The 23,060-nt window shown below is 40.7% G+C and overlaps 1 protein-coding gene across 6 annotated transcripts in view; it reads right to left on the reverse strand.

Annotated features, from left to right (window-relative positions):
- Window positions 1–9,646, reverse strand: part of LOC117514742 (histone demethylase UTY-like) — a 181,650-nt gene extending 172,004 nt beyond the window's left edge. For 3 of the 6 annotated variants that reach the window (XM_034175316.1, XM_034175323.1, XM_034175308.1), the window contains exons 1-2: window positions 9,169–9,646; window positions 8,990–9,053 (exon numbers count right to left, since the gene is read on the reverse strand). In XM_034175316.1, coding sequence (XP_034031207.1) covers window positions 8,990–9,053; window positions 9,169–9,341 — 237 coding nt within the window. In that variant the 5' untranslated portion in view covers window positions 9,342–9,646. The remainder of the gene's footprint in view (window positions 1–8,989; window positions 9,054–9,168) is intronic. The other 3 variants (XM_034175358.1, XM_034175332.1, XM_034175341.1) reach the window with 2 other exon arrangements.
- Window positions 9,647–23,060: the final 13,414 nt, after the last annotated feature.

Raw genomic sequence — 23,060 nt, forward strand, 5'->3', positions numbered from 1 at the left:
ACTTTTATGCAAAGCAATCAAGATAACTGAAACTTTGGGAAGGTCCATTTTGCTGGACCTTTGTGGGATTTATGACAATATTTATGGGTTCTGGATTTTTGTTTTTTGGTGGTGGTGGGGGGTCACCCTGTATATATATATATCGTATTTGGGAAAGTTAAGGTGATGTGAGACACGTTATTCTTACCTGTGATGACACGTTGCTGTGTGGTGCTGGACGTTGATACAGATGTTGAAGCTGGTGTTCGAACCCTCCTCGCTTATGGAACTGGATTCTTCAACAAAAACACAAAATGGCGACATGTTAAAAAAAAAAAAAACATCACCGTAATGGCACTAAATGAGTCAAATGTACACGTTTGTTGTCTTGCTGACTTGAGGTGTTTTTCTGTCAGAAGTTAATACTTTAAAAGCGGAGCACGGAGTTAGCTAGATCGCTAGTTAGTAGTCAGCTAGCTCACTGTGTCCACGTACATGAGACAACGATGTTACTTTTACACAAGTTTAGACTCACAATCTTAGTTTTGTTAAAGTGTGCTTCCCACCACCAATGGGATAAGGAACGTTAAACGGTGCTTTCAAGCAGACTACAGTCACAGAAACACTTACCATCCCTCGCTTCCAACAAAGCCGTGGCCCAGTCGCGGTCATCCTGCCTCCCGTTGCTCGCTGGTCGGTGTCCGTAAGTAGCGTTCCTGCGGTCGAAACGTTTCCAGCCCTTGCGGTCCGATCTACTCCGGTCATTGTGGTCCTTTAATTACTTTTAAGCTTTTTCAGCTGTTCTCTGAGTTGCTGTAATGTCCGGTGAGCCGAGTGCGGCCTCATTTCGGATCGCTTCATCCACCTCTCTGTATTCTCTCCTCCGCCACCAAACATAAACGTCCACAGCTCATCCACAGACCACGGTGTGGTTTTGTGCGAGTAAAAAAAAAAAAAACTCGCCGTGAAACAAAAGAAAACAACGGTCGCTGTAACGCTGCTGTGACTATTTAAAAATGGCTGGTTTTGATTTTCCTCTCGGACGGCGCACTCATGACTCATCCAGTGACGACGTTCTCTGAACAATCAGTGGCCGGCAGCCTGTTGACGTCACATTTTAGTATCAGCTCGGCTAGCTTGGAACAGCTCCCGAGTAGGTACTAAAAAAAGACCCGGTACCAGATACTACCCTAATGGAAAAGCAAAAAAAAAAACGAGTAGAGTCGAGCCGAGTAGTGCTACTTTTGTGAAGTGGAAAAGCGTCTAAAGGAGTGGCTTCAGGACAACTGTGAATGTCCTTGAGTGGCCCAGGCAGAGCCCAGACCTGAATCTGATTGAACATCTCTGGAGAGATCTGAAAATGGTTGCACACCAACGCTACCCATGCAACCTGATGGAGCTTGAGAGGTGCTGCAAAGAGGAATGGGCAAAATTGCCCAAAGATAGGTGCACCAAGCTCGTGGCATCGTATTCAAGAAGACTTGAGGCTAATTGCTGCCAAAGGCGGAACAAAAAGTATTGAGCAAAGGGTGTGAATACTTATGTGCAAGTGATTTCTTAGGGGGTTTTTTTTGTGTGTGTTTGGTTTTGTTCAATAAATTTGCTAAAATTAAAAAAAAAAAAAAAACTTTGTTGTCATGGGGGGAGGGGGATCAATTTTACTGCATTTTGAAATAAGGTTTTAATTTGTGAATACTTTCCAGATGCACTGTACATTTGTCAACTTCAGTTTGTTGTAACAGCTTTACTGTCATCTGCATCTCTATCAGTTATAAATGATGTTAATATCAATCATTTACAGTTTTTGAATAAATAGTTTACACTGACTTACATTTTTCTTGTTTTAATATTATTGTTATATGACTGACTTAAATATTCATCTAAGAAGGTTTATTGTGATGTCTTTTCTACCTGCAAAAGAAAGAAAGAATATTGCTGTATTGTAGATATGGACCGATTACGGTTTCACTGTATACCACGGTATGATAAAGCCACAGTATCAAAACCACTAAAATTTTCCGTTATATCGTCCCAACGGTATGAGCGGGTTATGAGAATTCTTGATAGACAGAGCGGAGGAACCCGCTGTCACCCTATACATAATACCGTAAAACCATGGTATTTTTACCCACGGTTATCATACCATCCAAATCTCATGTCCATGCCTACTGTACTGTAACATGTCAGATTTTGGGAAAACATATGTGACACCAGAACTAAGATACCTTCTGCCCAGTTAAAAATGTAAATGTCAAAAATATAGATTTTTTTTTTAAGTAAAAAAAAAAAAAATCAATTTTTCTGAAAGCATAAAATGTCCTCAAAATGCACCAAAAATAAGCGATTTTGAGAAGCAGGGAAGCATGTCCCAGATCCCTCCCCAAAGACTCTGCACCGTTCTACTCTTTCAACTCCACTGTACGTCATCACCAAACCTGCCGAAACGGGACAAGTCAGGATAGCAATAGACCCCTTGCAGTCACATGACCCGGCCACTCCCCGTTGCCATATTGCCGGTCATGCATAGTGCTTCCAGGATTATTTACACGAGAAACAATGTACATACTGCAAAGTGTGGGACAACCTTAGAGATAAACTCATCATGTCTGAACCTGATAGCAGACTAAGGGAACATACCAGGCATCTTTATTAATTACAGCAGTAAAAGGAGGAAATTACCATTTTAGGTGCTTGTACACAGCACCGGGCGTGCCGTTTTCTTTCTTGTCTGCACCTGGAACAACACTTATCACCGCATACGTAAGTAGTACACTCAGGACTTAAGTTAATTGAGGACTGCACACATACATATTTATAATAGTATTTTGTGATAATGTTCGTCATTAACTTTATTGAATTTTGTGTACGCTGCCGTGAGATTGTGGAGGTAAACTCAGCCAAGTCTCACTTTTTTCGTGCTCCCGTTGTGGCTTTCGTAACAAAATCAGTAACATTTTCATGATGCAGGGTTTTTTGTATTTTTATTTTACCATTTGTAACTCTACAGAGTGATAATGTTAGTCATCAACTTTATTGAATTTTGTGCATACTGCTGTGGGATTGTTGGGCAAAAGCCAAAGCTCTGTGTCCACTTGAATCCTGTAGAAGTACACATTCTCCTTCTGTCCACATCTGTTGTGACAGTGAACTGCAAAAATCTATGGCATGGTGTATTAGTGGAAAAAACTATAAAAAACAAAGAGAGGGAAGATGAGTTGAGATGGCTTTTTACACAGCCAAGTGTATTGTGAGTAGCTAAACTTGACCTTCGACTGTGTGTGGCACCCCCTGCACCTGACCTGTGACGTCACGTGCAAAGCCTCTATATGACAAGTGAGTCCATCATTCTACTTATCCTATAGGACAAGTCCTCGCAAATGCTAAATGTCTATGCCTGCTACGATCACTACGACATGGAATACAAATTTAATTTCTGAATCACAGCGCAAATATTTTCCCACAGGTCTTAAATTTTACAAAATCTTCATGAAAATTGGCACAGCTGGCCTTCAAACCAAGCTTTACTCTTCTAACTTTAACAATTTAAAAAGTCAAATACTTATAATCCATCAAAGTCAACTGAGATCAGTGGCAAAGCTGACAAATAGGAAGTGAGGTCATACACCCAGGGTTCGCACTTACACCATCCTCACACAAAATTAACAAGGCTAGAAGCAATACACAAAATGTACCATGTCCCAGGGATTTTTCTCCATATGAAATGTAGCATGAATGCAGGGGATTTTTTTATACCAATTTTTACAGACACATTACAAATTTTGAAATATTTTGTTCTACTTCACTTTAACAAATTTTCAGCCAATTCTGAACCTGCAAAAACAATAACTTGATCCAACGGCTGTTTCACTTCAAAATACCTGTACCCCTACAGCGTCGTGGATTTACATGGCCTTTTTCAAATATACAGTGGTCCCATGCTATATTGCTGTTCACCTTTCGCAGACTCGCAGTTTCGCGGATTTTTTTAGTGCAGTTTGCATGCTTTTTTTTGTAACAGCGCATTGTGTTCTGCGTCCTCATCAGGCGGGCCGGTCGGCATCACCACGATTGCTCTCACTGCCTCCGATGCGCTTACCGAGTTGCCAAAATCTGGCAACAGGTCCAGAGACTACGCTCGCTGTTTTGATGCAGAGCGCTCCAGCAGCACGCAAGGATAGAATTCAGTAGCGCTGCATGGTCTCGGTAACCACAGCCGCAGAGCTCTGTGGCCACTGAGAGAAGTTTGTATCTTTTTAATGACTTGGATTCTTTGCGGGTCCCGCATCCGTCCCGCAACGGTAACACCGGAGGCAGTGAGCGAAGGGACAGCATGCGCACTGTGTTCTGCGTGTGTCTGTTTAGAAGAATCTTCTCGCCCAGAAGAAAAAAGAGTGCCAACAACTACCCATAGGTAACTGTGCTCTTCACTTGGAAAAAGACACCTGCAGTGAGGTGTCTCTCAGTGGAAAAACACGACGCGGAGCGGCGCCAGGACGAAGACGCACGGTCAGAGGAACTGTGAAATACTGGTGAGTCACTATTAATAATTTCTTATGTGTCCAACCTCGTAGGTTGATCGTTAAAATTAAATCTGTTATAAAAGCCATCATAATTATTTATAGGAAAACGTTCTATTTTTATTTCTCAAACAAATGTTTGGGCCTGAAAACAGGTTTTGATCTTTGGTTTCATTCCATAATACTGGACTTATTTTTCTACTAAGGTTTGAACTTTGAGAGTGTTTACACAGGAGAGAAAAGTGAGAAAATGTGTGTAGTGAGGGGTTTTACAGCCTTAAAACATCTATAATAATTGGAAAAATAACGCTGACTACTTCGCGGATTTCACCTATCGCGGGCTATTTTTAGAACATAACTCCCGCGATAAACGAGGGACCACTGTATAAACTACATGTTAGACACACTTTGCTTTCATGTCATCATTTGCCACACCACCTGCTCAGCACACTGCAGCACATTTGAGTAGCTCCTAAAATTAGCAGCTCTATGTAATGAATTCGGCACTCACGGTGGCTTTGCCGCATCGAGGTGCTGGAACTTGGGACTCAAAATTTCAATACCTAGTGTGTCCCAGGACTCAGTGGCCAAAAATTCTAATTCAAACCCTGTATAACAGCGCACTGCTGTATAAAAAAAAAAAAAAAAAAAAAAAAAAAAAAAAAAAAAACTTGTACATGACAAATTAAGAGGCAGCTCCTCCACAAAGTAATATCAATTAGCATCTATGGGTTTTTTTATTATCATTATTATTATTTTATTTAAGTTACAGTGTTTGTGAAGCATTGTGTATTGCCCAAAAAAGCGAAAATTAAAAAGCGAAACACTCAATGCGAGTCTGAGCAAAACAAAGAAGAGTGGACTTTTGCTGAGAGGATCTTTCAGAAACTGTCAATGTGGCCGGGGATGGAGCTGTGACTCGCCCGGTGTGAGCAGAGTGCTGAGCTCACACTGGGTAGACAGAGACAGCAGCCGGCCACCGAGCGAGTCACACCCCACGTTGAGCGGACAGTGTGTTTTTTAAAACAGACAAACATACTGCTTCGCTTTAAATGCACAGTCAGTCTATTTCAGATGATCAGCATGGACCCTCTTTCTCTTAAAAGGCTTTATTTTTCTCTGTGTGTCGCGTTGGAAAGCAGTAGCTTTTGGATTAGCCTTTACACGGTTTATGGGCATGCTCTAGTCGTCTTCTGTTTTTTTCTGTGGATGTGACAGCACCACACACAGGCCTAACATATGTACTACAACGTTAATTGAAGCTTCAAGGCACAGAATTTGCCTCGAACATTTTTTTGTAATCGAATTATTCAAGTTACTCGACTAATTGTTTCAGCTCTACTTTGAAAGGCAACGTAAACATAGTTTCAAAACAGAAAACACTCTCATTGAAGAAAGTTCTCTGTCTCTCTATCACACACACACGGCGACAGAGAAAGATCAATACTGCGTAAACGCAGACATGTTTCTTGTATGACATCTGCAGAACGGCGTTGACATGATGCCAATATTTAGTCAACCAGTGGAGGAAATCCTTAAAGGCACTTCTCAAAGCTATACGACGTCTGTCAAAAAGTAACGAACCTTTTTATTTTTTTCAAAAACTATATGGATTTGAATCATGTGTGATTGCATCAGCCAAGCTTGAACCTTCGTGCGCATGCGTGAGTTTTTTTCACGCCTGTCGGTTGCATCATTCGCCTGTGAGCAGGCTTTGTGTGAGCAGTGGTCCACCCCTCTCGTCAGATTTTTATTGCGAATAAAATGTCTGAACGATTTGGAGCTTTGCTGCATCAAATTTTTCCAGAAACTGTGAGAGACCTCCAGGTGGACACCATTCGGAAAATTCAGATGGCTTTCAGCGACGATGTTATGGGGATTACACAGATTAAGGAGTGCTCCAGCCAGTTTAAAGATTGCCCACAGCGTCTGAGAGCGCGGCGGACTCCGAGCACCGATCGACAGGCTGAAACCTCGCTGAAACAACCACATCATTTCCAAAGTGAAGGCTTTGTTGATCCAGGACGTCGTCTGACTTCCACAGAAATGGCAGAAGACGTGGACATCAGCACTTTTTCGGCACATTCCACTGTTACAGGAGTTTTTGACATGGAAAGAGAAGCGGAGGGATTCGCGCGTCGGGACGGAGCTGCATGGCGCAAAGCAACGCCGTGATGAAGCCTCACAGGACATGTTCTGGCATGTCCAGCTCATCTACAATTTCTCGGCTAGTCACATGACTGAAAAGCCACCGAAAGCCGTCCTGTGAGACCAACATGGAGGTGCTTTTGTCCGCGCCATTCGCGGCTCTGTGGCGCATTCCTCTGCTTCTCTTTCCATGACAAAAACTCCTGTAACAGTGGAATGTGCCGAAAAAGTGCTGATGTCCACGTCTTCTTCCTAGTTCTGTGGTAGTCAGACGACGTCCCGGATCAACAAAGCCTTCACTTTGGAAATGATCTGGTTGTTTCAGTGGGGTTTCAGCTTGTCGATCGGCGCTCGGAGTGCGCCGCGCTCTCAGACGCTTTCTGGAAAAAATTTGATGCAGCAAAGCTCCAAATCGTTCAGACATTTTACTCGCAATAAAAATCCGACGAGGGAGGTGGACCAGTGCTCACTCAAAGCCTGCTCACAGGCGAATGACGCAACCGACAGGCGTGAAAAAACTCACGCATGCGCACGAAGGTTCAAGCTTGGCTGATGCAATCACACGTGATTTAAATCCATATAGTTTTTGAAAAAAATAAAAAGGTCCGTTACTTTTTGGACAAACCTTGTATACTGTGTTCTACTGTAATTCAAACACGGGGGGGGGGTTCCTGACACTGCAAAATTAAATGCATCTATTCGTCAGAATTCCAAATTAAAGCATCAAGCAAGATCCCAGTAGACAGAATTTATTGATGTGATGTCACAACAATGGGGCAGTGCACACAGTGAGCAGTCATCAATTTTTACTTGTATGTGATGTTTGATGGTGGGTGTTAGATAAGAAATTATATGATGGGTACTGACTTGTGAATCTTTGGAGTTGCTGTCAGTACAACTTTTGAGTCACAAACTTAAGACAACCTTTCTCCAAACAAGCAAATGAAAATATCACAGAAAGGAGCTTGATGTCCCCTCTTGTGTTTATTCATCTCTATGGGCCAATACAAACATGAGTTTGCTGTGGACATCCATGTTTTCCCAAGCAGATGCACAGGAAAACATTTACAGATCAACTTACAGATCCTCTTCTGTCTCAAACCAGGCTTAAACAGCCTCTGGTGCTAGATCCTCACAGGAATTTACTTGGCATACAAATGATGTAATGGTGTACTTTGCCTTTGCATTGCCTTGAAATCAAATTGCACCAAAACTTATCCAGTCTGGCTTAAACATACACTAATGAGGGAGCATCAACTATTTTATCTGGGAGGTTTTTCCATGGGTACACAATCCCATGAAAGAATGAAAACATTCCTATTTATTCATCAATCCTTAAAACGTTTACAGTGGTGTCCTCTCATATTTAATGTATAACCATCATATCGCCCTGCAGCAACTTACAAGTCAACTTAGACTGGAATTCAGAAATGCAGACTCAACTGACTGTCGACTTCCAATGGAACACAGCCATATTGCTGTTCCCAGCACAAGGAAAAATACAGCACGACTTTTCCTGCAAAAATACTGGTGTTCGTTAGCGCACAGAGAAGGCATGTGGTGCCACACTGGAGCAATAAACAGTAAGCAAAAGACGCTAGCACCCTCCAGGTGAGCCTGAGAAACACAGCACTGAAGCCAAAACCAGACAAGGACACGGCAAAACCTAAACTCCAACACAAAAGTTCCAAAACAACGTCTTTCTAGTCAAACTGGATAAATAACTAAAAGCGGCATTCCGCCATCTTGGACAGGGAACCAGCGATTAACGTTACTTGTAACACGTTTACATCCACTTTATAGGTGTGGGGGGGAAATGGGGCCGGTGCAGCGATATCAAATTTAAATCGCTTAACCGACACTACTGTTGGTTGGCAAAATAAAATAAAAAAAAATGCTTAGAAATTCACGTTATATGAGCGCTCCCCGCTTCAGAATGAAAGACAGCGACATTACTTCCCCAAACGTTACTTTTGAGTTTTAAAGCTTTCAAAGCAGCAACAGCAAACTTTCTTCGTGACAACGTGGCGGATCGGGTACTCTTTTTGGAAATACCGCGTAGAAAAGCTACAAGCCTTACTGAAAAAATATTAACGTTACTGAGCTAGTTAGCAGCAGGTGCAGCTGATTAAGGGAGATAGCATATTAGCCTCCTGGCTAACAGGAGGGGGTGGGGAGAAGGAGGGGGGCTAACTGGCCCGGCTAACTCAGCTAGCCCGCCACTCGCATTCACGCGGCTTTAGCCGCTTTGGAAGCTTACTGGCTTGTAGTCGTGGGGGTTTGTGTGCGTCCCACGCACCGGGGAGCCGCCTGGGTGTTCAAATAAATGTAGTTATATTAGCTACCTTCACCAGCAGGGCCTTCGTTCTGGCGCCATCTTCATGAAGCTTCTGAAATCCAAACAGCGAACTGCAGGCGAGAGAAGACAACACAAGGCGGCTCAGTGTCGCTCTCACACACGCACGCAAAGCCATTTTTTTTTTAAGCGGGTGTGGGTGGGTGTGCACGGGCGCGCCGTTCCGACCTGTCCACGCCGACCAGAGCGTCCCTCTCCGGGGCTGTCAGTGTGGGAAAGTCCTCCTCGGCTTCACTCGCTTTTCCCGCCGCCATTTTCTTTTCCTCATCACCAGCAGACGAGCCGAGACTCCGGACAGCAGCGCAGGCGGCGGCGGCCAGCGACACGCCGCACGACTGCATGGGCCAAAGACAGCGGCGGCTCGCTCCCACAAAAACGGCCGAAAACTTTTTCTTTTTTCCCTGCTTCTTCTTCTTCTTTCCTCCCACTGCGATAAGATGCGATTGGATGTAGTAAATCCGTCCGGGGGGTGCAAACACAAGAAGCGCTCTGTCGCTCCTCGAACGTCACATCGTTCCTCAACTCGGAGTGTCACCTGAAAGCGAATTAAGGAGTGCAGTATCCCGAAATGTGAGCGTTTGGAAGTAAAGTGTGCGACAGCCGCGGAGATAAAAGTTGTTATAATTGTGTCACCCAAGCGAACCCACGCGCTGCGCTAACCACGCCCTCTCCTCCCTCTACAGCCAATGGGAGCGTCCGCATTACACCATATGACTTTCCTGATGATAATAATAATGTTTTTTTTCCTCAAAAATAAAATTTTATATATATAGTTATTTATTTATTTATTTCTCATTATTAGAACTGAATTGTACGAATTATTTTAGGTACAGTTCAAAATCGGTGGATGAAAACAATGAAGTCAAGGTTAAAAAAAACTTTCAACTCTTTTAAGGCCAATGTCACAAAATTCTATAGTGGCAAATTTACTGCTAATTTTGACTCCAGCTACACTTGCATCTTCTTCACCTGTCTGTAAATTCAAATATTTATGTTATAGCTTACTCTCTTTTTTCTTTCTTTTCTGTTTTGTTTAGTATAGGTGGGGTGAATTTTACTCGTAGAGATATTTGGCACCTATTTTACACTAATCTTTCACTGGTTCTTTAAATTTTTAATATGTTAATTTTTTTAATGCTGCTATATTTATATTGCAACTTTAAAAGCTGTTGTTCAAATGTTTTTATTTAAATTATTGCCTTTTATTCTTTTTTGTTTGATTGTGATTTATTTGATATTTGATTGTATTACTGTTCCGTCTGTGACAAAGCTAATTACACAAATAAATATACACTGCCAGAGAACATGTATTGATACAGTAATAGCAAACAATGACACGTTAATAACATCTATTGGTACATAATTTTAATTCAAATATGCAAAGTGTGTCACAAAATGAAATACAACAATATGAAGCACAGATTAAGAAACATAAACAAATCAAAACAGAATACATAAAACTATGTTTAAATACATTTCACAATTTTTCATCAGATATAGAACAGACTCACAAAGAAAATGTTTCATTTACATTTGTGAATATATGGAACAATATTAATAACATTTAAAAAGATAATAAACTGTCGATTTATCGAAATGTTTAAGAAATTTTCAAGGAAAACAGTTGAAACACATGAATGGAAATAATGCTTTGTCGAGGTGTTGTCTGTGGGGAAAACACGAATAGATTTGGTAAAGTTATTAATAATTTAATGTTGCAAAATAAAAGTGTTCTGTTCATGGAGTTGTAAGCTGGTTGACACACAAGGAGACATGGCTTCAAACTCCACCTTTTCTTTATCTTTTCATATAAATTACATGCTGACATTTTCTCACCCTTTCACACCTTGCAGCTTGTTCAAGGATGTTCAAATTTTACATTTTTGCTGTTGTGTTTTTCATGTTTTACCTTGTGTTTTACTATGGCGAGCACTTTGAAATTACTTATTATTATTATTATTATTATATTCTTGCTATAAAAGGAACACTGACTTAATGACAAAACTTATCAACTTTTTTCCTCCAATTTCTGGTCTAAGCTGGCGGCCTGAGCTGCTTTTTTAACTCATAAAAAATACAACAAGGGAAATAACTGTCGCACAACAAGACCATCACTTATTTCCAAACAACACAATTTCCTGAAGTAAAGCCCTGTTTTACTGCCTTCTTCATATGATGTGAAGGTACAGCATCCAGATCCTGTACCTTCAAGCTTCAAGCTCCATCATCATCAAAACGACGCTGAAGTTGGTTTTTGAGAGGGAATTAAGGGGGAAGTTAAGAGAAAATTCACTGACAGTGCAGAGATATGGATTCTCCTTTTTCCGCTCTCTCACATCTCACAGTTGGTAGTGTATACATGTCTTATATAGAAAAGTCATGCATGTGTGGGTGTGTACGCTGTGCATGGAAAGTAATCACAGTGCTGCACCTTTTCCACATTTTATTATGTTACAGCCTTATTCCAAAATGGATGAAATTCATTTTTTCCCACAAAATTCTACATACAATACCCCATAATGACAAAATGAAAAAAGTGTGGTTGTTTGTTTTAGATTTTTGCAAATTTATTAACAATTAAAAAAAAACTACAAAATCACATGAACATAAGTATTCACAGCTTTTGCCACAAAGCTCACAATTGAGCTCAGGTGCATCCTGTTTCAGCTGATCATCCTTGAGATGTTTCTACAGCTTAATTGGAGTCCACCTGGGGTAAATTCAGTTGCTTGGACTTGACTTGGAAAGGCACACATCTGTCTACATATAAGGTCCCACAGTTGACAGTGCATGTCAGAACACAAACCAAGCATGAAGTCAGAGGTACCTCTGAGACAGCATTATCTCAAGGCACAAATCTGGGGAAGGTACAGAAACATTTTTTGTTGCTTTGAAAGTCCCAATGAGCACAGTGGCCTTCATCATCTGGAAATGGAAGAACTTCATACACTGAAAAAAGAGCCAACTTAAGTTGGTTCAACTATTGTCTTTTTTCAGTGTATCCACCAGGACTCTTCCTAGAGCTGGCGGCCCATCTAAACTGAGCGATTAGGGGAGAAGGGCCTTAGTCAGGGAGGTGACCAAGAACCTGATGGTCACTCTGTCAGAACTCCAGCATACCTCTGTGGAGAGAGGAGAACCTTCCAGCAGGACAACCATCTCTGCAGGAATCCACCAATCAGGCCTGTATAATAAAGTGGCCAGGTGGAAGCCACTCCTTAGTAAAAGGTACATGGCAGTCCACCTGGAGCTTGCCAAAAGGCACATGAAGGACTCAGACTATGAGAAACAAAATCTCACTCTTTGGCATGAATGCCAGGCATCATGTTTGGAGGAAACCAGTTACCATCCCAACAGTGAAGCATGGTGGTGGCAGCATCATGCTGTGGGGATGTTTTTCAGCTGCAGGAACTGGGAGATGAGTCACGATTGAGGGAAAGATGAAGTAGCTATGTACAGAGACATCCTGGATGAAACTCTGCTCCAGAGCACTCTTGACCTCAGACTGCAGCGACGGTTCATCTTTCAGCAGGACAGTGACCCTAAGCACACAGCCAAGATATCAAAGGAGTGGCTTCCCGACAACTCAGTGAATGTCCTTGAGTGGCCCAGCCAAAGCCCAGACCTGAATCTGATTGAACATCTCTGGAGAGATCTGAAAATGGCTGTGCACCAATGCTCCCCATCCAGCCTGATGGAACTTGAGAGATGCTGCAAAGAGGAATGGGCAAAACTGCCCAAAGATACCAAACTTGCGGCATCATATTCAAGAAGACTCGAAGCTGTCATTGCTGCCAAAGGTGCATCAATAAAGGAATGAGCAAAGGCTATGAGCACTTATGTGATTTCTTCATTTTTTTTAATATTATTATTTTTAATAAATTTGCCAAAAAAAAACAACTTTTTTCATGTTGTCATTATGGGGTGTTGTGAGTAGAATTTTGAGGGAGAAAAATTCATTCACTCCATTTCGGAGTAAGGCTGTAACTTGACGAAATGTGGAAAAATGCTGTGAATACTTTCTGGATGCACTGTATGTCCGCCTGTAATGTAATATCAAAATACATAGTGCAATATGTAATGTAGTGTAATGTGTACTGTAATATGCAACATGTAATGTAATATGTTGCATATTACATATTACAGCGTAATGTAATATGTAGTGTTGGTTGTAATCACATTACATTTGTTTGAAATGTAACGCATCATGACGCTAACTGGATGTATCACTTCATGGTCACTTCGCCCTCGTCACTACACATCACACCTGTGTCACATCACAGCCACTTCACATCACAGCCTTTCCAAATCACTGCCAACAACCCTACTAAGATAAGATTTTACTATTATAATATATAATATATATAATATATTGTATATTATTATATAATATAATATTATATTATATATTATATACTCAACAAAAATATAAATGCAACACTTTTGGTTTTGCTCCCATTTTGTATGAGATGAACTCAAAGATCTAAAACTTTTTCCACATACACAATATCACCATTTCCCTCAAACCATTCCCACAAACCAGTCGAAATCTGTGATAGTGAGCACTTCTCCTTTGCTGAGATAATCCATCCCACCTCACAGGTGTGCCATATCAAGATGCTGATTAGACACCATGATTAGTGCACAGGTGTGCCTTAGACTGCCCACAATAAAAGGCCACTCTGAAAGGTGCAGTTTTGTTTTATTGGGGGGGGGGTACCAGTCAGTATCTGGTGTGACCACCATTTGCCTCATGCAGTGCAACACATCTCCTTCGCATCATCCGTGAAGAGAACACCTCTCCAACGTGCCAAACGCCAGCGAATGTGAGCATTTACCCACTCAAGTCGGTTACGACGACGAACTGGAGTCAGGTCGTGACCCCGATGAGGACGACGAGCATGCAGATGAGCTTCCCTGAGACGGTTTCTGACAGTTTGTGCAGAAATTCTTTGGTTATGCAAACCGATTGTTTCAGCAGCTGTCCGAGTGGCTGGTCTCAGACGATCTTGGAGGTGAACATGCTGGATGTGGAGGTCCTGGGCTGGTGTGGTTACACGTGGTCTGCGGTTGTGAGGCTGGTTGGATGTACTGCCAAATTCTCTGAAACAACTTTGGAGATGGCTTATGGTAGAGAAATGAACATTCAATACACGAGCAACAGCTCTGGTTGACATTCCTGCTGTCAGCATCCCAATTGCACGCTCCCTCAAATCTTGCGACATCTGTGGCATTGTGCTGTGTGATAAACTGCACCTTTCAGAGTGGCCTTTTATTGTGGGCAGTCTAAGGCACACCTGTGCACTAATCATGGTGTCTAATCAGCATCTTGATATGGCACACCTGTGAGGTGGGATGGATTATCTCAGCAAAGGAGAAGTGCTCACTATCACAGATTTAGACTGGTTTGTGAACAATATTTGAGGGAAATGGTGATATTGTGTATGTGGAAAAAGTTTTAGATCTTTGAGTTCATCTCATACAAAATGGGAGCAAAACCAAAAGTGTTGCGTTTATATTTTTGTTGAGTGTATAGTAGCTAACTATTGCAAGTTAGAGTTCAGATACGCCGAGCGCTAGTTATCTTTGCGCCTGCTATAGCTAACACAGGCTAGAGAGTTAAAATAACAGACTCACTAAGTTGAGTCAATAAGCTTGTTTACACTTTTAAGAAAAGAACATTAGCGCATTTTTCATCTTTCGACTCAGCGCAGTAACAATGGACCTCGCTTCAATGAAGACACGACTAAAAGCCGACTTCATGAAAGATGAGATATTTTACCAGGTAAATTAGCTTTGAATGATGGAAAACATTTTTGAATTGCCATAAATAAACAGATGATGACGTGGCTGTGATGCATTCTGGTTGTGGGTCAATAATGCGATGACGTGATCTAATCATGGTAGGATGTGACTCAGTCACAACGACGGGGAGTACGGAAGAACTTTGCCAGTGTACATTCCGATGAAATAGTCAAGGGATGCTGCATGCTTCAGAAGAATTAGTGTCATAAAAAAGTTGGGTATGAAATGTTTGGATTAAAAGCCTTTCGTTAATTCCCATTTTTGAAGTGTCTTGCTTTAACAAATGCCTGAAATAAAAGTGTGTGTCTGTGCGTGCGTGAGTGTACTAAAATAAGTAGTAAGATTCTGCACTAAAACACTCTCTTGGCTTTAATGGTGGTTAATTAAACAACCTCTGATCAGTAAACATTGTAAATCTGCAAAAGTGGAGACTAAGACAGAGACAGACAGATAAACAGAGAGACACATAGAGACATATTTCTCTATCTTTATATATATATATACATATATATATATATTCGTGTGTGTGTGTGTTTGTATACACTGTATACAATGTACTACTATGTAACGTAGTATGTATTGTGATATGTAACTATGTAATGCAATCTGTATTGTAATATGTAACATTGTAATGTAATATGTATTGTAATATGTACCTATGTAATATAATATGTAATATGTAAGATTGTAATGTAATATGCAACTATGTAATGTAAGCTGTAGTATGTAATGGAATATGTAACGACATTGTAATATGTAGTATGTAATGTAATATGTAATTATGTATTGTAATATGTAGTATGTAATGTAATATGTAACTTTGGGTGGTGTACAAGCGGTTAGTGCGCTTGTTTCCACCAATGTCCATTCTCCATGTAATGTGGAGTGGGATAAAACGTGTGCAAATTCAACATGCAAAGTTTACTGTGGGAAGTGAAAAACAAGGGAGAAGCCAAAAGGACTTACTATTGTAATATGTAACCATGTAATATAATATGCAGTATGTACTATAATATAATACCTACACATTACATTAGGGTGGCCCTGATATGATGAATTTTTTGTTTGTTTGTTTTTTGAGAAATGTTAACCTCTCACTGATTAACATCACTTTGAGCAGATGGGATGAGTTCATCAGTGAAATCACTTGCTGGAACTTGTGGCTGCAAAGAAAACCTGCACTCTTTCTCCATTTCTGGAATTCTCTGGACACCACAGCTCTCGAAGACCTTGTAGGAAAATGGGAGGCTTTGAAGAAAAATAAGGGGCGAGAAAGTGAAATGCAAAAAGAGAAAGAAGAACAGTTCAAAGAGACATTTAATATTGTTTTTTTATGTCACCCACCAAGATGCGCTAATAACGATCACCATTGAGGAAGACAGAAACATCTGGAAGCACAGTGTGAGAAAAGCAGGCATGGAAGTAAGGCAGGAGTAGACATAAAGCTGTCAAAGTAGGAAGTTGCTGGAGAGAGCAAGACAAACGTAGCATCATGTATATCACTGCACTGGTTTTTGCCATGTTTAACAGCATTTTGTGTGTATGTATTAACGTCAACAATGTATTATGTGGGCAGTATATTTATTTTTAGTTGTGCTGAACACACCCTAAATAAACTCAAAACTAAAAAATATTTGGTTTACTTGATTTTTTCATTATGGTGGTTCATTTAGAGGGGTGAGAGCAAAACATTTCCACTGTTAGGGCCACCCTAACATTACATACATACATTACATAGTAATGTATGTATGTAATGTGTGTATGTTTTCTTATTGATGATGGATTATGTTCGTTTGTTTGAATAACAGTAAATCCTGAGGCAAAGTAAACATTGTTGTCAACTACAATCTGAATGAAGCAGTAAAGTGCTTCAAACATTATAGCTTTATGACATCAAAGCTTTATGACATCAAAGCACAAAGCTTGTTCAGTTGTCATGGCAACAAGCTTTATGATGAATGAGCAAGCTTTGTGCCGAACAAAGCACAAGACTTGACATCAGATGTAAGATCGGGGAAGGAGCTCATTCTGTCAGCAGGAAACAGGAGGTTCACTTTCAGCAAAAATGTTTACAACTGTGGAACTCTACGACACAAAAGAAAGTGAAAAAATGAGACGACAAAAACATCAGACAGGTAATCCACACATTTACCAGTTTATCATGGGAGGTTTGTAATGTTTAAAATGATCATATTTTAGGCTTTCTAGAGGTTTGATGGCTTTGGAAACATTTTCGTAATTTTTGGTTCACCATGTGAAGGTTCATGGTGTTTGTGGACGCCATCTGCTGGACAATGGAGGAAGATTGAACACATCATTTTCATGAAAAGGCTCCAGTCCTGTCTGTCCTGGTGACACAGATGAAATTTAGGGGTCCAAGCCCCACGGGGCTGGAAACCTATTGTTAGGACGTGAAATTAAGACATAGTCCAAATGTATAAGTGATAAACAGCACTGCTGATTCTAATTAAAATAATAATGATGATTAAAAAAATAATAATAATCTAATTTGTTGTCATTACACATAGGCCATGAGATGAGACCATTTATTTTTCATTTTTGTAGCGCACATCTGGTAACTACTGGGAAATGACTTTTAAAATTTCCTTACCTATCGATATGTAATTTCAGCCTGTTACCACTTGAAAAGATTTGCACATTTTCTAGAAAAAATCATTAGAATTGATGGCTGACTAATGCCTAGATCGAGGTAGAACCCAGGCTGTTCTGTACATAAATGCACTACAGGTAAGCCCCTGGGTTCGAGGATGAAAACATGGCTGCCTGCTTGATGCATGTTTGTGAAAGCAAGTCAAAAATGACAGATTTCACTGATAAAAGCTGGTCTGAGTTCATAGAATCATCAAGAGCTTAGATCTCACTGTCAAAGTATGAAGGAGTTGAAAGTACTGTGGCCTTGGAGGCAATTGAGAGGTGAGAAATCATGTACACTCCAAAACACTGCAGCTGCGTTTAGTTATGTTCACCTGCTACCTCTCTTTAATATAAGTGGATGTTGAACTCAACTTTACAATTTCATGAATGGAGACTTCGTGGTGCAAAGACAAGAGCGCTATGGGTTTTCACAAGTTGCATGTGACATGACAATTGAGCAGACATGCAACAGGGACACAAAGACAAAAGGCGGAATGGTGGGATTCACTCTTAACAAGGGTGAATCTCAAAGATGGATCCTGTCTCATCCAGAGAGGGCAGCAATAACAAGATCTTGTTTCGAGTATGCTGGGAGGGATGTCAAGGGATGGGCACAGAAGGATCTAGATGTACCCCATTCCAAGAGGGAAGAAGCTGCTATCTGCCAAATCACTGAGTGAATGGAGGGATTCATCAATCCCTTTACCTATGATTCCAAGAATCTAGTCCATATTGTCTCTGGAGTAATGGTCCCTGATGCCATTGCCAAGGATAGCCTGTCTGCTTCAGAGAAAGGAGAGCTTTGTTTCATAGAGTTCTGCCAGGACCAGCTTATAACAGTCAATAAAGGGTTCCATGATGCCATCAAAGACTTGACGTTAAAGTCCTTCTGAGGTGTTGGCAAGGTATCAAAGACTAAAACTAGTGGGAAAGAAACAATTCTCAAGTCAGCGAGGAATCTGATGGCATGCCTTGTAATTATAGCAAGAGAAAGGGTGATCAAGATTGAAGAGTTATTGGCTTACACCCTGGGACCCATGCCCTTGGCTTTAGCGTATCCAGATGGAGGCCTCATGGAGACGCACAAGGCGAATCTGCGCCATCGCCTGGAGGACAAAACGTCATCATCTGTTGCTAATAGAGTCCCACCCAATTCAGTTTGGATACTTGATGCGATGGCCATCCTTCAGAGCACCAGCCTCAGAGAGATTCCAAAGACCTTTGGGGAACTTGCCACACTGTACCTGAAGAAGGTGGCAAATTTTGTCAGGGAGAGCTCTGCAAAGGCGGTTCATCTTGTTACAGACCAGTACCCAACAGTCAGCATCAAGAATGCAGAGAGGGACCGCAGGGCTAAGGTTCAGTCTGCTAAGGTTCAGTCTGCTTCACAGTTGAGGGCCACTGAGATTTTTTCAGAGGGTCAAAAGGTACCCGCTCAGTGGAAGAAGTACTGTGGGACAAACAAGGAGCTTCTCATTGAGTTCTTTATCAAATCATGGGTACAAGATGGCCGGGGACACTCCTTTGCTCTCTTCATTGGCCATTCAGACACCTGCCACAGAATCTGTTTTGCTGGCACCTCTTCCTCCCCCACAGTTGCAGAAGTTGAAGAGCTGAAATGCTCTCATGAAGAGGCAGACACCCACCTACTACTTCATGCCAGGGAGACTGCGAACTCCATAGTAATTCAGTCCCCTGACACAGATGTACTGATTTTGTGCACTGCAAAGTTCAAGGATTTGGACTGTCGTCTGTGGTTTGAGAAGGAACCGGCAATAGCAGGCGGATATTAGATGTTGGTGCCATACACTCCTATCTGAATGAAATTCATCCTTCGGCCCCATTGGCCTTGATAGGAGTACATGCCTTCACAGACTGTGACAGTGTCTGTGAAAGTGAGGCCCATCAAACTGATGCTGGGGGAACCCAAATTTGTTGATTTCTTCTCCCAAGTTGGGAGGACGTTGGGGGTTGATGAGGGCTTGGTAGAGGAATTTGTTTGCTCACTGTATGTCAAAGATCTGAAGCATGTGAATGATGTCAGGGCAGCTCTTTTTAAAACTGGCAAACACATGGATGACACCCTGCCACCCAACAAAGTTTCCTTGGAGAAGCATCTTCTTTGGGCAAATTATCAGGCAGGCATTCATCACCGCTGCCTTGAACCCAATCCAAGCATCCCACCGCCAAACAGCCATGGATAGACAATTGATGATGGTGTCCTCTGGGTTAAATGGATGGATCTTCTCCCAGTCTCCGATTCAGTTCTTGAGGTGGCAAATTGCAAGTGCAAGAAGAATAAGTGTCACACCAAATCATGCACTTGTTTCAAGAATAAGTTGCACAGAGTTCTGCTCTTGCACTGACTGAGAAAACAAAGATGCACTGGTAGAGGAGGAGCATTTCTTTGATGATGGGGATTTGGAGGATGAAGAGATAGATTCTGATGAAGGTGAAGTTGAATCAGATGACTAGACATTCCTGGCAGATGGTAAATGTAAAAAGTCATTTTGCAAAATGAAACATGTATTCAAAGTCTTGAAATGCAATTTCAGGCTTTGCACGTTTTCACAGAAGATCGAGATAAAATATCAATGCTTCTTTAACCAGTCTGAACTGCTGCTACAAATTTCAAAGTACAAAATTTTCACCTAATCTATAGAGTAACCGAAATAAAGAAATTGTTTCTCTTTCAAAGAGCAGGTCTTGTCAAGATGCAACTACTCTGGTTGTGGTCAGAATTGTTTTATGTTTTGTTGTGTACTATGTAGCATGTGGGAAGGGGTTAATTTGACATTTTTTGTATAAATTATGCTATTTTTTCTCAGTTCTCAGCATGAAAAGAATCTAATTAATGTATATTTCAAGAAAAATGTGATTTTACAAATTGTATTCACTGCAAAATGACTGGTTGCTATGCAGCAATGCCCCTTAGCAAAGACTTCCTATTAAATTTCAACAAAGTAATTTTTCTCAAAAATGTGCAAGTGTTGTTTGTGGTAACAAGCTGAAATGTGTTCACTATGTTCATCTTCATATAAAAAGGAGGATTTTTTTTTTTTTTTTTTTTTTTTAGTTCCCAGTTCTATGCTACAAAAATCCTTTTCTAAGAACATTTTAGGGTCTCGTCTCATGGCCTAACACAGATGAATACTGACATCCTTAAGCTAAAACAGAACTGATAGCCAATCAGAGTGCGCCTTGAATGGGCGACGAGAAAACCTTAACCTTAATAATCTGACAGTTATGATGATGATGATGATGATGATGTTGATAATGGTAACCGTTCTCCTGGTCATGTTCAGGTTAAACAAATAAGTGCCTTGCCTCAAAAATATTGAAATAAAATTTGATCATGCACAGTCACCAAAAAAATAAAAAAAAGATCCAAATAAAGTGTCAGATATCACCAGATTGAACCATTTCCCATGGGAGCCAAGACATCCCTCGGTGGACGCGCCATCATACAGCTTTGGATTCAGAATTTGAATAAAACTGAACAATGTAGTGTTCAGGACACATCAGATGGCCAGAGACTTGACTTGGACAAGCAAAAAATGACTTGTTAACATCTTTCTTTTGTCTTTCTTTCTTTGAGATCCACAGTTTGAGTCATTGTGCATACAAACAAACAAACAAACAAACAAACAAACAAACAAACAGACAGCAGTGATCACATAAACCTCCAGTCCCTTCAGTCATCACCATTTTGAGAGATGAAGATGGCGGCCATATCGGCATAAAGACAAAAAAAAAAAAAAAAAAAAAAAGTGAATGGGGGCAGCACAGTGGGTTAGTGGTTAACACTGTTGTCTCACAGTTAGAAGGTCATGGGATCAATTCCCACCTGTGGCCTTTCTGTGTGGAGTTTGTCTGTTCTCCTCGTGTGTTTTGTGTGCAGTGCACTGCTGTTTCTAATTGTCCTTAATGAAAAAAAAATAGGGAGAAAAAAGCCAAATACTACATTATCAAATTTCTATCAAACCTAAAACTTTCGCAGATTAGTTAATGCAAAGCATTGACACATCTAGCCTAATATTTACAAACATCAAGCTAAATATTTAGCTAAATGTTTATGAATATGCATGCACCGTAATAAAGGAGCTAATTGTTCCTCCCTGAAAGACAGATTTATATAAAGCGTCTAATGACAGATATTTAACATGTGAGGACGTGTTTATTCAAATTTGCAACTCCGGGATGCTTTCAGCTATTTTGTAGCCTGCAGTCTATTGATATCAATTTCAATTGAAGGGGCACTTGTAAAATATTAATAATAAAATAATAATAATAAAAAGTTTGTAGAAAATAATTTGCAGTGGGGGGGTTGGGGGGAACTCAGAGGGGGTCTTGCCCAGGGAGGAGTAATTCAGTGTAGAACCGCCACTGGAGCAAAACATTTTTAAAAGTCACCAAATAAGGGCTACCCTAACATTACATACCAGCCCAGTCTCACTTTTTTTTTTTTTCATGCTTCCATGACGAAATGAGTCAAATTTTCATGACGGAGCTTTTTTTTTAAACTCAATATTCCTAACCCTACTCCCACCCCCAACTTCACTTTTAATTTCGTGCAGCCATCACGGAATGAATGAGAATGAATTTGTGCTGCCGTGACGAAAATGAGGCACTTTTCGTCACAATATCACGAACCAATAGATTAATGAATATTTCGTGCTGCTGAAGCACGACTTGCTGTGAGACCAGGTTGTACATACACACATTACATACATACATTACATAGTAATGTATGTATGTAATGTGTGTATGTTTTCTTATTGTTGATGGTTAAGGATTATGTTCATGTTTGTTTGAAAAACACTAAAACTAATCCTGAGGCAAAGTAAACGCTGTTGTCAACTACAATCTGAGAGGAAAAGCAGTAAAGTGCTTCAAACATTATAGCTTTATGACATCAAAGCTTTATGACATCAATGCACAAAGCTTGCTCAGTTGTCATGACAACAAGCTTTATGATGAATGAGCAACCTTTGTGCCGAACAAAGCACAAGACGACATCAGATGTGAGATCAGGGAAGGAGCTCATCCTGTCAGCAGGAAGCAGGAGGTTCACTTTCAGCAAAAATGTTTACAACTGTGGAACTCTACGACACAAAAGAAAGTGAAAAAATGAGACGACAAAAACATCAGACAGGTAATCCACACATTTACCAGTTTATCATGGGAGGATTATAATGTTTAAAATGATCATATTTTAGGCTTTCTAGAGGTTTGATGGCTTTGGAAACATTTTCATAATTTTTGGTTCACCATGTGAAGGTTCATGGTGTTTGTGGACGCCATCTGCTGGACAATGGAGGAAGACTGAACGCATCATTTTCATGAAAAGGCTCCAGTCCTGTCTGTCCTGGTGACACAGATGAAATTTAGTGGTCCAAGCCCCACGGGGCTGGAAACCTATTGTTAGGACGTGAAATTAAGACATAGTCCAAATGTATAAGTGATAAACAGCACTGCTGATTCTAATTAAAATATAATGTTGATTAAAAAAAATAATAATCATCAAATTTGTTATCACTACACACAGATGAATACACACATCCTTAAGCTAAAACAGATGGAACCGATAGCCAATCAGA

Source organism: Thalassophryne amazonica, chromosome 1 (genome assembly GCF_902500255.1).
Source record: "Thalassophryne amazonica chromosome 1, fThaAma1.1, whole genome shotgun sequence".
NCBI lineage: Eukaryota > Metazoa > Chordata > Actinopteri > Batrachoidiformes > Batrachoididae > Thalassophryne > Thalassophryne amazonica.